This window comes from Aotus nancymaae, unplaced genomic scaffold (assembly GCF_030222135.1).
Source record: "Aotus nancymaae isolate 86718 unplaced genomic scaffold, 86718_ANA_hifiasm-v0.15.2.pri h1tg000028l, whole genome shotgun sequence".
Lineage (NCBI taxonomy): Eukaryota > Metazoa > Chordata > Mammalia > Primates > Aotidae > Aotus > Aotus nancymaae.
The window spans coordinates 13902642-13917504 of NW_026988441.1; the positions used below are offsets into that span (position 1 = coordinate 13902642).

Here is a 14863-nt window from a genome sequence, read left to right on the forward strand (position 1 = left end):
GGTAAGATCTTCACGTCCGAGGAAGAGATCGGTGGCTTCGGGAGGTCACTGCGGACTGGGACTTGAGCCTGACCGACACGACAGTGCGGGTGGGCGAGGGAGGAGCTCAGAGTAGGAACCCCGGGGTGCAGACGGGACCTGCCGGATCGCCTGGCATGCGTGTGCGCGGGCATCAGAGGAGGGGGATTGTGTGATCATGAGTGACGGAGGGGACTGTGTGAGTGTGTGCGTGAGGCCCTGTGCACAGGCCCGGGAGTGCGGGTGGACGCAGCGCACTTTGCTCGGGCTGTGTGTATGTCACTGCCTCTAGGCTCCTGCTGCTTCCTCCGTCTTTTCCCTTCACAGCTGCGGGGGCTGCAGCAGAGGAATGACTCCAGTAGGGAGGTCAGATATTGAGCCGAGAATGAAGCTTTCCACAAGAAGTACAGAAGTGCCCCCGAGTGTTCCCCAGGAGGGCAGCTGCATGTTGAGAACCACAGCGTCCTCAGTCAGAGCTCTGTCCTCAGGAACCAGCTCCAAACTGGTTGTATTGGTTGAACCGATTCCTCCTCCTTTTACTTCCTTCCCATTTCGTGTGAAGTGAGGGAAATTGTGGCCGTGGAGGGAGGGTGCTTTTAAACTTAGTCTGCGCTCCAAGAGGAGCCTGGAGTCTCACGCTTGCCGTATCCTTCCGCAGTCGTATTATTCAAAAGAGGGATCTGAAGGAGGATGAGAGCGTTGTTGCTGCACACCTAAAAGTCAAGGGTGAGGTTGTGCTTTGTATTTGTTCAAAGAAATGCGTTTTTGATTTTAGAATATTGAGGTTCCTGTAAATTTTCAGTGAATCTAGGGCGATATGCAAATTGATTTGTGTCCTCTCCCATCGTGCCCCCCCCTTACATTTCCACTTAATATTCACAAAACCATTTGGCAAAACGTTCACACCTTCCTGTGCACTCTCTTTTGCTAAGCTAATACTGAAAGACATCTCCAGTAGTTAATATTAAAGCTCCATTTAAGACTCATATTTGGGAAGGAGAAGATTAATGTTTAGGTGGAATTACACACCAGACATCTGTTGGTCTTTACAGACCTCCTTTTCAAAACAGGGAAGCATGGAGATGGTTGGATGACTTCAATTCGTCTGTGAGGCTTTCAGGAGTGGGAAAGTGACCGCACAGAAATTGGTATCAACAAGAGTCAGGATTTTTCCAGGGAGTCCGTGGGATGACATTTGTAATACTTGCCAGATCTCTCTGAGGTTTGGCAGCTCCAGTCGTGTTTTGGGCATTTGTGTGTGTGTGTCTGTGGACTGTAAGAGGCAGTACACTATTGTGGTTAAGAATAGGAGAGTGGTTCCAGAGTATCTGGGTTGGAATGCTGGTTCTGTCATTAGAATGAATTAATATTGTAAAGCTCCTTAGAGCAGTGCTAGGCATATAATAATGTTTAATATGTTTTCACTGTTGTTGTTGTGTGGTCATTTTAAGTCATTCCCCTTGACTTTCTATAGAACAGGAGCATTAGGAATATGTGATTCATTGTGATTGCTGCCTGTACATTAAGAAAATGAGTGAGATGCTTGAATGATCTAAGACAGAAATTCTTTTTAAATCGGCAGATACAACTGTATGTATTTATCATGTGCAACATGTTGTTTTATGGTATGCATACCTTGTGGAATGTCTAAATCTAGCTAATTAACCATGCAGTACCTCAGATGGTTATCATTTTTGTGGTGAGAACACTTCGTATCCACTCTCCTAACATTTTTCAAGACTACAGAATATTGTTATTAATTGTAGATACCACGTTGTGTAATAGATCTCTTGAACTTATTTCTTCTATCTTTCTGAAATTTTATACCATTTCACCAACATTTCCCCAGTCAACACTGCTTTCCTTCTCTCCCTCACCCATATTACCCCAGATCTGTAAATACCATTCTACTTTCCACTTCTATGATATCAACTTTTTTAGATTTGGCTGATGAGTGAGATCATGTGTCTTTCTATGCTTGACTTACCTCACTTAATATGATGCTCTCCAGGTTTATCCATGTTTTTGCAAATGACAGAATTTTCTGTTTTTTATGGCTAAATAGTATTCCCTTGTGTATATATACCTGCATATATGCCACATTTTCTTTATCCATTCATTGATAGACATGTAGGTTGATGCCATATCTTGGCTGTTGTGAATAGTGCTGCAATAAACATGAGTGTGCTGTTATCTCTTTGACACACAGATTTCATTTCCTCTGGATATATACCCAGTAGTGGGATTGCTGGATCATATGGTAGATCTACTTCTAATTTTTTGAGGAACCTCCATACTGTTTTCCATAATGGCTGTGTCACTTTACATTCTCACCCACAGTGTGCAAGGGTTCCCTTTTCTCTACATTCTCACAAACGCTTCTTAACTTTTGTCTTTTCAGTAGCCACCCTGACACATACGAGGTGATATCTTATTGTAGGTTTAATTTTCATTTCCCTTATGATTAGTTGAGTATTTTTTCATATACTGTTGGCTATTTATATGTCTTCTTTTGGGATGTGCCTATTCAGGTCCTTTGCCCAGTTTTTAATCAGGTTTTATTTTTGCTGTTGTTTTGTTTCCTCATATATTTTGGATATTAACCTCTTATCATTTAAATGGTTGCAAATATTTTCTCTTATTCTGTTGGTTGTCTCTTCACTTTGTTGACTGTTTCTTTTTCTGTGCAGAAGCTTTTTGGCTTGATACAATTTCATTTGTTCATTTTTGCTTTTGTTGCCTCTGTTTTTGAGGTCAAATCCCAAAATCATTGCTCAGATCAGCTTCATAGAGCTTTCCCCCCTGTTTTCTTCTATTTATTTCATAGTTTAGGATCTTAAATTTAAGTGTTTAATCCATTTAGAGTTGATTTTTGTATAATGGTTTGAGATAAGGGTCTAATTTCATTTTTCTGCATATGGATTCTTACTTTTCACAACAGTATTTTTTGAAGAGTCTGTCTTTTCCCCATTGTATGTTCTTGGCACCCTCCTCAAAAATCAGTTGGTTATAAATGTATGGACTTTTTCTGGGCCTCTCTAGTCTGTTTCTTTGGTCTATGTGTCTGTTTTTATGTCAGTATGCTGTTTTGATTACTATAGCTTTGTAGTATATATTGAAGTCAGGTAGTTTGATGCCTCCAACTTTGTTCTTTTTGCTCAAGATTGCTTTGGCTATTTGGGTCTTTGTGGTTCTATACAAATTTTAGCATTTTTTTTTTCTATTTCTGTAAGGTATGTAGGACTGAAATTCTTAACCCGAGTTCCTGTGATTCCATTTATGGTCTCAGGGACCAAAAGCACTTGAAATAAAATATTGAAGCATTATAGAAATTATAAATGTGGGTTTTAGAGGGAGAAGTAATATATAATTTCATAAGATTATAAAAAATTTATGTGACTCATGAGGTTTGGATCCATTGGTTTAGATAGAACATTGGCTCTCAGCTGGGGCAATGTTTAGAAACTTTAGGTTGTCACGCTGTTGGAGAGGGTCCTACTTAGATCTAATGGACAGAGGTCAGGAATGCTGCTAAACATTGTATTATGCACAGGATAGTTCTCCCCACTCCCTCAACTAAGAATTATCCAGCACAATATGTCAGTAGTGCCTAGGGTGAGAAACCGTGGTCTAGAATCAAAAGATTGTGATATCTAGAATGACATTGTAAATGATCTTGTATAAACTAAGTGTTCTGTAATATAGAAATCATTAAGCAAATCATACTAGACTCAAGTGATAGAGTATTATGCAGGTAATAAAATAATGTCCCTTGGATGTAGGCAAGAGCTTGGTTTCCTCCATACTCCACCTGTTCACTGCCAGTTTATTTGTGAGAGTGTGTGTGTGGGAACAAGGAAAGTGATGAGAGAGGGGTGGAAGTGTGCATGTTAGCAGGGGTAGTTGAGAAATAGGAATGGAGGATAAGATAGTTATTTGTTTCAAGTCACTCTGGGAGCATTGAGACATAGCTTGACTTATGGCCTTTTTTGTTGTTTTCCAGGAGAGAAACTGGAAGAAGATTGACCAATTTTATAATTCTAAAAACATGGTCCATGTAAGTTGGTATTTCTCTTTTCTCCTTCATATATGGTGACTTTCAGCTTAGGCGACTGTTATTATTTAACCTGAAGCTTCTTACCTAAGGAGCCAAAATCTTACACCCCAGTTTGTCCCATTACAGTGAAGGTTGGTGACAAAAAAAAAAAAAAGTCAGTGCTCTTCCTATTTGTACCTCTGTTTTCCTACTGGCTTTGATGTTTTCTTGGAGCAGGTTATTCCTCTGTGCTCTGTGCTCAGACCTTGATCAGGAAGAATACTGGAACAGTGGAGAAGTCAGTCCCCATAGGGGTTTTGTGGGTTTGATAAGTGACAGATGATTGACCACATTTGGGAACACTTTGAAACTTCACAGACTGGAGCTTTCCAGGTAGCTAAGGTAGCATTCCATAGTGAGTGGCCCCAGTCTGCAAATGTGACAAGGTGATCTGCTTTATGAGGCTTTTAGGAAAATGATCAGTGACAACAGTAGGCAATGACAGGGAGAAGATTATTTGGGGCATGAGTGATAAGTGATTACAGATTCTCTGGCCGGATGTGGTGGCTCACGCCTGCAATCCCAGCACTTTGGGAGACTGAGGCGAGTGGAGGTCAGGAGTTTGAGACCAACCTGGCCAACATGGTGAAACCCCATCTCTGCTAAAAAAACAAAAAACAAAACAAAAAAACAAAAATTAGCCTGGCGTGGTGGCACATACCTGTAATCCCAGCTACTCAGGAGGCTGAGGCAGGAGAATCACTTGAACCTAGGAAGTGGAGGTTACAGTGAGCCAAGATCATGCCACGGCACTCCAGCTTGTGTGACGGAATGAGACTCCATCTGGCCATCCTAAATGTATTATTAGAAAAAAAATGATTAAATCTAATATGTCAGTTATATTGATTTTCATGCAGCTTATAAAAAAGCATTTGTCGGCCAGATGCGGTGGCTCAAGCCTGTAATCCCAGCACTTTGGGAGGCCGACGTGGGTGGATCACGAGGTCAAGAGATCGAGACCATCCTGGTCAACATGGTGAAACCTTGTCTCTACTAATACAAAAAATTAGCTGGGCATGGTGGCGCGTGCCTGTAATCCCAGCTACTCAGGAGGCTGAGGCAGGAGAATTGCCTGAACCCAGGAGGCGGAGGTTGCGGTGAGCCGAGATCGTGCCATTGCACTCCAGCCTGGGTAACAAGAGCAAAACTCCGTCTCAAAAAAAAAAAAAAAGCATTTGTCATGACAAGAAAAAATACTTTTGTTATCATCTCATACCATAATGAACTTGAGGATTAAGAACATTCTTCAATTGTATGCAACCCCCACCTTTTTTCTTTTTTTTTTTTTCATCTGAGACAGGGTCTTGCTCTGTAACCCAGGCTACAGTACAGTGGCGTGATCACAGTTCACTGTAGCCTTGAACTCCTGGGCTCAAGCGATATTCCTACCTCAGCCTCCTGAGTAGCTGGGACTATAGGTATGTGCTACCACTCAGTTACTTGTTTAATTTTTGCAGAGATGGGATATCATTATGTTGCCCAGGCTGGTCTCAAACTCCTAGGCTCAAGCAATCCTCCTACCTCTGCCTCCCAAAATGCTGGGACTATAGGCATGAGCCACCACGCTCAGCCAGCAGCAGGCTTCTTTCTTGAAGCATGTGTAGGCACTCTGAGAATTTCCATATTGCTCCTTTCTTACAGTTCAGTCCTTTACTTCCTCTCCTTCCATCTTGAAACAATTTTCTTCAATTTCACCATAATACATGTGTTTGTGGTTTCAGGGATCAGTGACATTCAGGGATGTGGCCATCGACTTCTCTCAGGAGGAGTGGGAGTGCCTGCAGCCTGCTCAGAGGACCTTGTACAGGGATGTGATGCTGGAGAACTACAGCCACCTGATCTCACTGGGTAAGGTCCTCTGCCTCAGTTAATTTAACATCTGTTCTCTGGAATATCAGCTTTCTTCACCATGAATTTCGGGGCTATCTTTTAAGAGGTAGCTGAATTCCTTCTTCTTGTTCCCAAAGGAGTGATTTGAGATTTGTTGGGTTGAAAACAGGCACCTCCCTGGAGCCCCTGCATCTTGCCTACTCCACAGTGGCCTCCTCCAGTACGCTGGTCCTCTCTGTAATTTCCTCTCTCTCTTCATGACTATGGGACTGAATTTGAAATTCATTGAAGGTACAAGATTTCAAATTCAGTCCCATAGTCATGAAGTTCTTTGTTCTTCAAACATAATATGAAACCATGTTCTTGGACAATAACTTCATGACTATGGGAAGTTATTGTCCAAGAACATGGTTTCATATTATTGTCCAAGAACACGATTTCATATTATGTACAGTCATGAAGTTATTGTCCAAGGACCAGGTTTCATATTCTCAGAATTACTGTAGATTTTCTTTGTTTATTGATTGGTTTTTGTTTTTCTGATCCACCTGTAAGGAGAAGAGTGTCTTGAATTTTTCTATCAAAAGAACCACTATGTTCACTGGGAGGCTGAGGCTGCAGTGAGGTGTACCCATCACTGCACTCCAGCCTGGGCAACAGAGTGAGACCCTGTCTCAAAAACAAAAATATCTGTGATTTACATATACTGATTGGGTTGACAGAATTCATTTAACACTAAAGTGAATGAGTGCATTCCATTGCCTTCAACAAACATTCTGTTACTTGTTTTGTAGTTGAAAGTTTCAGGCCATGAAGTTTATGTATTTTCATTGAATGAATATACTGAATGAGCTGTATATGTCTAAGCATGCAAAATAAATGACAATAAACGTAATAATTCTTGACTTTGTGCGACTGCATATCAGGCAATGTTAGAAGTATTTTACACATATTAACTTGTTTAGTCTTAGTATCAATCATATCAATATAAAATACTAGCAATATAAAATTTACTATCAATATAAAATAGGTATTATATCATCCCCATTTTAGAGTTCAGAAAACCGAAGGACAGAGTTTAAGTGACTTACCTGAGGTCATACTGCTAGTGAGCTGCAGAGACAGGATTTGAACGTGGCAGTCTGGCTTGAAGTTTCCTGCTCTCAGCCACTCAGTTATACCTCTTTTCAAGGGATGAGATTCTGAGTTTAAATGAAACAAAGTCCTTTTCTAACATAGAGTTCTCTTACTCAACCTCTCACTCTTATCTGAAGTCTCTTCTCAATATTGTTTTGACTTGTAATTTATTATAAGTTTAACCAACTTTCAAAGACTTGAATACCGAGACCAGCTCGGCTGTAGAGACCCCACCCAGGTGGCGCTGAAGGCATTAAGAAGCAGACACCCAGATAGAACAGCAAAGTGGGACTATTCGGGGGGCCAACAGCCTTCCAAGCTGAGAGCCTCAAAGAGCTGACAGCATTCTGGGCATAAGGGCCTCCAGCAGACTCTGACCACGTATCTCTGAACAGGTGATTATTATTAACAGCAGGTGTCCTGTGTTTTCTCATAGAACCAAGGTAAACTAGGTAGGCAGCTGGTGCCTACTTACCACTGATCACAGAAAAACTAAAAAGTATTCTCCACGAGGGAGCCAGGGGGCAGGGTCACATATCCCATGCTTAAAGAATTGTTTTAACTGGTGTATAATATACATATACTGTCTTGCCACTTTAGAATGCCCCAAGTAGTTTTCCACTGTTGGGGGCGGGGGGCTGGGGAGAGCGGCTAGGTTTTCCTTGCCATCGCTCTTCTTAGCAAACAATATATTTTATCATACACTCAGTACTTCTCAGCAATCATACACTCAGCATTTCTCAACATTTGAAAAAAAATTATATTAAAAAAATTCTGTATGTGTCATTTCTTTTAATCAGGAAGTTCCATTTCTAAACCAGATGTGATTACCTTACTAGAGCAAGAGAAAGAGCCCTGGATGGTTATAAGGAAAGAAACAAACAGATGGTATCCAGGTAAGTGAGAGGGTAAGCACGCAGGGGGAAGCCATCATTGCTCCGGACAGCCCATGTGCTCAGAAAGGAGTCACATCCCTGAGCTGTGGTTTAAAAAACTTTAATAACCCAAGGGCTGTTGGACAAAAATGCCCAAGACCTGGGAAGGAAATAAAGATTACAGCAGGAGCTATCCCCTAATTACCTAATTTCTGTTCTCTTATATCCTTCCCCTTTTAGTGGAGTAAGTGCCCTCTTTTTTTCCCAGTGTAAACTTTTTTGTTTGTTTTAGATGGAATCTTGCTCTGCCCTCCAGTGTGCAGTGCAGTGGTGCAATCTTGGCTTACAGCAACCTCCGCCTCTCAGGTTCAAGCAATTCTCATACCTCAGCCTCCCAAGTAGCTGGGATGATGGGTGCCTGCCACCATAGCTGGCTAATTTTTGTATTTTTAGTAGAGATGGGGTTTTGCCATGTTGGCCAGGCTGGTCTCAAACTCCTGACCTCACGTGATCTGCCCGCCTCAGCCTCCCAAAGTGCGGGGATTACAGGCATGAGCCACCATGCCCAGCCCATTTGTCAACTTTTTAATTGGATTTTTTTTTTTTTTTTTTTTTTTTTTTGCTGTTATTTGGGTCTCTTGTCAGAGAAATAGTTTGCAAATAATTTCTCTCATTTAATTTTGTCTATTCCCCCTGTCGATAGTTCTGTGCTGTGCAGAAGCTTTTTAGTTTAACATAGTCTCATTTGTCTATTTTTGTTTTTGCTCCCTATGCTTTTGCAGTGTTAACCAGAAAACTTTTTCCTAGATCAAAGTCCTAAAGCACTTCCTTCATGTTTTCTTTTAGTAGTTTTATAGTTTTGAGTTTTACATTTCAGTCTTTAATCCATTTCCAATTGATTTTTGTATATGGTGAGAGATAGGGGTCTAGTTTCATTCTATTGCATATAGATATCCAATTGTTTGAGCACTATTTATTTTTGAGATGGAGTCTTGCTCTGTCACCAAGCTGGAGTGCAGTGGCAGGATCTTGGCTCACTGCAATCTCTGCCTCCTGGGTTCAGGCAATTCTCCTGCCTCAGCCTCCCAGGTAGCTCAGATTACAGGCGTGTGCCACCATACCCAGCTAATTTTTGTATTTTTTTAAGTAGAGATGGGGTTTCACTATGTTGTCCAGGATGGTCTCGATCTCTTGACCTTGCGATCCGCTGGCCTCGGCCTCCTGAAGTGCTGGGTTTATAGGCGTGAGCCACTGCACCTAGCCCTATTTATTTATTTTTGATTATTATTTTCTAATTTTTATTTTAGGTTCAAGGGGTACATGTGTGGGTTTTTTATAAGGGTAAATGGCATGTTGTGGTGGGTTTGGTGTACAGATTATTTTACCACCCAGGTAATAAGCATAGTACCCAATAGGTAGTTTTTTAATCTTCACCTTCCTCCCACCCTCCACCCTCAGGTAGGCCCTGGTGTCTATTGTTCTGTTCTTTGTGTCCATGTGTACTCAGTGTTTAGCTCCCACTTGTGAGAATATGTAGTATTTCGTTTTCTGTTCCTTCATTAATTTGCGTAGGATAATGGTGTCCAGTTCCATCCATGTTGCTGCACATGATCTTGTTCTTTTTTATGGTTGTATAGTATTCCTTGGTGTATATGTACTGCATTTTCTTTGTCCAGGTAGTCATTGATGGACATTTAGGTTGATTCCATGTCTTTGGTACTGTGAATAGTGCTGTGATAAACATAGGCATCTATGTGCCTTTATGTTAGAATGGTTTTCTTTTTTTGTTTCCTCTTTGTCTGGTTTTGGTTTCATGGTATGCCAGCTTCATGGAATGAGTTAAGGAGAATTCCCTTCTCTGAAATTTTTTGGAATAGTTTGAGGAGAATCGGTGTTAGTTCTTTGAGAGTTTGTAGATAGAATTCAGCAGTGAAGCCATCAGTCCTGTACTTTTCTTTTTTGGGTGACATTTGATTACTGATTCAATCTCATTATTCATTATTGGTCTGTTCATCTTTTCTATTTCTTCCTGATTTAATCTTGGTAGGTTCTATGTGTCTAGGAATTTGTCCATTTCCTCTAGATTTTCCAGTTTGTTAGTATGTCGTTGTTTCTTATAATCTCTGATGATCTTTTCTATTTCTGTGGTGTCAGTGCTAATATCTCCTTTTTTATTTCTGGTTTTGCTTATTTCTTCTCTTCTTGGTTAGTCTAGCTAGTGGTTTATTAATTTTATTTATATTTTTTAAAAAACAACTTTTCATTTCATTAATATTTTGTATTATTTAGTCTATATTTTATTTAGTTCTGCCATGATTTTTATTACTTCTTTCTTTGTACTAAGTTTAGGTTTGGTTTGTTCTTGTTCTTGTTCTTGTAGTTCCCTGAAGTACATCGTTAGATTGTTTATTTTAAATCTTTCTGCTTTTTTGCTGTAGGTGTTTATTGTCATCAACTTCGCTGTTAGCAGTGCTTTTGCTGAATCCCATAGGTTTCGGTATGTTGTATTCTGATTTTCATTTGTTTCAAGAAGTTGTTTTAATTTCCTTCTTAATTTCTTTCTTGACCCAGTGGTTACATAGGAGCATGTTGTTTAATTTCCATGTATTGTACAGTTTCAAAAGTTCCTCTTGTTACTGATTTCTTGTTTTTTCCATGTCTGAGAAAAGACTTGATATAATTTTGGTTTTGAAAAATTTTAAGAATTACATCCTAACATATGGTCTATCCTAGAGAATGTTTTGTGTGCTAATGAGAAAATGTGTATTCTGTAGCTATTTGATGAAATGTTCAGTAAATGTCTGTTAGGCCTATTTTGTCTAATGTGAAGTTAAAATCCAATGTTTCTTTGTTAATTTTCTGTCTAGATGACCTATCTAATTCAGAGTGGGGTGTTGAAGTCCCCAACTATTATTGCACTGGAGTTTATCTCTCTCCCTTTTGATCTAATAATATTCACCTTATATATCTGGGTGTTCTAGTATTAGGATTATAGTATGTTTAGAATTGTTATATCTTCTCGCTGAATTGATCCCTTTATCATTATACCATGACCTTCTTTGTCTCTTTTTGCTGTTTTTGACTTAAAATATTTTTTTTAATGAGATAAATATAGTTCTCACTTTAGCTTTCACTAAAAAGACTTAAAATCTTTTTTTCTGATATAAATATAGCTCTTACTTTTGGTTTCCATTTGCACAGAATATCTTTTTCCATTCCTTTGCTTTCAACTCCTATGTGTCTTTACGAGGGAGATGAGTTTCCTGTCAGCAGCATATAGTTGGGTCATTTTTAAAAAAAATCCATTCAGCCAGTCTGTATCTTTTAAATGAAAAGTTTAATTGATTTACATTCAATGTGATTACTGATATGTGAGGGTTTATTCTTGTCATTTTATTAATTGATTTCTAGTTGATTTGTATATCCTTTGTTCCTTTCTTTCTCTTTTATTTTTATCATTGTGGTTTGTTTTTTATCTATAGAGGTAACATTTGAGTTCTTTCTCTTTATTCGTGTGTTTGCTGTGTCAGTGGGTTTTATAATTTTGTGTGTTTTCACAATGATAGATATTGTTCTTTCACTTCTAGGTATAGGACTGTTTTTTTCTACTATAATAATTTGGTAGTGTATTTTCTTTTGTATATATATATTTTATTGTACTTTAGGTTCTGGGGTATATGTACAGATTATGCAGGATTGTTGCATAGGTACATACATGGCAATGTGGTTTGCTTCCTCCATCCCCCCGTCACCTCTATCTGGCATTTCTCCTCATGTTATCCCTCCCCGACCTCCCCACCCCCAGCTGTACCTCCCCTAGTCCCCCCGCAACAGACCCCAGTGTGTGATGCTCCCCTCCCTGTGTCCATGTGTTCTCATTGTTCAACACCCACCTATGAATGAGAACATGCAGTGTTTGATTTTCTGTTCTTGTGTCAGTTTGCTGAGAATGATGGTTTCCAGGTTCATCCATGTCCCTACAAAGGACACGAACTCATCGTTTTTTATGGCTGCATAGTATTCCATGGTATATATGTGCCACATTTTCCTTGTCCAGTCTATCATTGATGGGCATTTGGGTTGGTTCCAGGTCTTTGCTATTGTAAACAGTGCTGCAATGAACATACGTGTGCATGTGTCTTTATAATAGAATGATTTGTAATCCTTTGGATATATAACCAGTAATGGGATCGCTGGGTCAAATGGAGTTTCTATTTCTAGGTCCTTGAGGAATCACCACACTGTCTTCCACAATGGTTGAATTAATTTACACTCTCACCAACAGTATAAAAGTGTTCCTATTTCTCTACATCCTCTTCAGCATCTGTTGTCTCCAGATTTTTTAATGATTGCCATTCTAACTGGTGTGAGATGGTATCTCAATGTGGTATTGATTTTCATTTCTCTAATGACCAGTGATGATGAGCATTTTTTCATATGTTTGTTGGTCTCATATATGTTTTCTTTTGAAAAGTGTCTGTTCATGTCCTTTGCCCACTTTTGAATGGGCTTGTTTGTTTTTTTCTTGTAAATTTGTTTTAGCTCTTTGTAGATTCTGGATATTAGCCCTTTGTCAGATGGGTAGATTGCAAAAATTTTTTCCCATTCTGTTTGTTGCCAGTTCACTCTAATGATTGTTTCTTTTGCATACAGAAGCTCTGGAGTTTAATTAGATCCGATTAGTCTATTTTGGCTTTTGTTGCCAATGCTTTTGGTGTTTTAGTCATGAAGTCCTTGCCAATGCCTATGTCCTGAATGGTTTTGCCTAGGTTTTCTTCTAAGGTTTTTATGGTGTTACATCTTATGTTTAAGTCTTTAATCCATCTGGAGTTAATTTTAGTGTAAGGTGTCAGGAAGGGGTCCAGTTTCTGTTTTCTGCACATGGCTAGCCAGTTATCCCAACACCATTTATTAAACAGGGAATCCTTTCCCCATTGCTTGTTTTTGTCCAGTTTGTCAAAGATCAGATAGTTGTAGATGGCTTCTGAGGCCTCTGTTCTGTTCCATTGGTCTATATCTCTGTTTTGGTACCAGTACCATGCTGTTTTGATTACTGTAGCTTTGAGTATAGTTTGAAGTCAGGTAGCATGATGCCTCCAGCTTTGTTCTTTTTGCTTAGGATTGTCTTGGCTATGCAGGCTCTCTTTTGGTTCCATATGAAGTTTAAGGTGGTTTTTTCCAGTTCTGTGAAGAGGGTCATAGGTAGCTTGATGAGGATAGTGTTGAATCTATAAATTACTTTGGGCAGTATGGCCATTTTCACAATATTGATTCTTCCTAACCATGAGCATGGAATGTTTTTCCATTTGTTTGTGTCCTCTCTTATTTCCTTGAGCAGTGGTTCATAGTTCTCCTTGAAGAGGTCCTTTGCATTCTTTGTTAGTTGTATTCCTAGGTATTTTATTCTCTTCGTAGCAATTGTGCATGGGAGTTCGCTCTTGATTTGGCTCTCTTTTAGTCTGTTATTGGTGTATAGGAATGCTTGTGATTTCTGCACATTGATTTTGTATCCTGAGACTGCTAAAGTTGCTTATCAGTTTAAGGAGATTTTGGGCTGAGACGATGGGGTCTTCTAAATATACAATCATGTCATCTGCAAATACAGACAATTTGACTTCCTCCTTTCCTAATTCAATACGCTTTATTTCTTTTTCTTGCCTGATTGCTCTGGCTAGAACTTCCAATACTATATTGAATAGGAGTGGTGAGAGAGGGCATCCTTGTCTAGTGCCAGATTTCAAAGAGAATGCTTCCAGTTTTTGCCCATTCAGTATGATATTGGCTGTGGGTTTGTGGTAAATAGCTTTTATTATTTTGAGATACGTTCCGTCAATACATAGTTTATTGAGAGTTTTTAGCATAAAGGGCTGTTGCATTTTGTCAAAGGCCTTCTCTGCATCTATTGAGATAATCATGTGGTTTTTGTCTTTGGTTTTGTTTATGTGATGGATTAGGTTTATAGACTTGTGTATGGTGAACCAGGCTTGCATCCCTGGGATAAAGCCTACTTGATTGTGATGGATAAGCTTTTTGCTGTGCTGTTGCAATCGGTTTGCCAGTATTTTATTGAAGATTTTTGCATCTATGTTCATTGTGGATATTGACCCGAAGTTTTCTTTTCTTGCCAAGTCTCTGCTGGGTTTAGGTACCAGGATGATGTTGGTCTCATCAAATGATTTGGGAAGGATTCCCTCTTTTTGGATTGTTTGGAATAGTTTCAGAAGGAGTGGTACCAGCTCCTCTTTGTATATCTGGTAGAATTCGGCTGTGAACCCATCTGGACCTGGGCTTTTTTTGGCTGGTAGGCTATTAATTGTTGCCTCAACTTCAGCCCTTGTTATTGGTCTATTCAGGGTTTCAACTTCTTTCTGGTTTAGGCCTCTACAGGAATTTGTCTATTTCTTCCAGGTTTACTGGTTTATGTGCATAGAGTTGTTTGTAGTAATCTCTGATGGTAGTTTGTATTTCTGTGGAATCGGTGGTGATATCCCCTTTATCGTTTTTTATTGCATCTATTTGATTCTTCTCTCTTTTGTTTTTTATTAATCTGGCTAGTAGTCTGTCTATTTTGTTGATCTTTGAACTCTTAATCATATCTTGTAGGGCTGGTCTACCCTCAGCTTTTGCTTATCTGGGAAGGATTATTCTTCTTCATTTAGGTTGGATAATTTGCTGAGGATAGTATCCTTGACTAACAATTTTCTTCTTTCAGCACTTTGACTATATCATTTCATTCTCTCCCATTTCTTTCTGTTGAGAAGCCTAGTGTTAGTCTGATGAGAGTTCCCTTGTAAGTGACTAGATGCTTTTCTCTTGCTGTTTTTAGTATTCTCTGTCTTTGGTTTTTGTATTTTGACCACAATGTGCCATGGAGAAGACCTTTTTGTGTTGTATCACTTTGGGTATC

General features: G+C 39.4%; 1 protein-coding gene across 5 annotated transcripts in view; it reads left to right on the forward strand.

Moving 5' to 3' along the window:
• The window catches only part of ZNF780A (zinc finger protein 780A), a 21180-nt gene continuing 6317 nt past the window's right edge, over positions 1–14863 (forward strand). Inside the window, exons 1-5 of one of the 5 annotated variants that reach the window (XM_064381320.1) lie at positions 1–89; positions 677–744; positions 4022–4075; positions 5836–5962; positions 7882–7977. In XM_064381320.1, the coding sequence (XP_064237390.1) occupies positions 4067–4075; positions 5836–5962; positions 7882–7977 (232 nt within the window). In that variant the 5' untranslated portion in view covers positions 1–89; positions 677–744; positions 4022–4066. Of the gene's footprint in view, positions 745–4021; positions 4076–5835; positions 5963–7347; positions 7477–7881; positions 7978–14863 lie in introns of those variants that run through there. The other 4 variants (XM_064381321.1, XM_064381319.1, XM_064381322.1 and 1 more) reach the window with 4 other exon arrangements.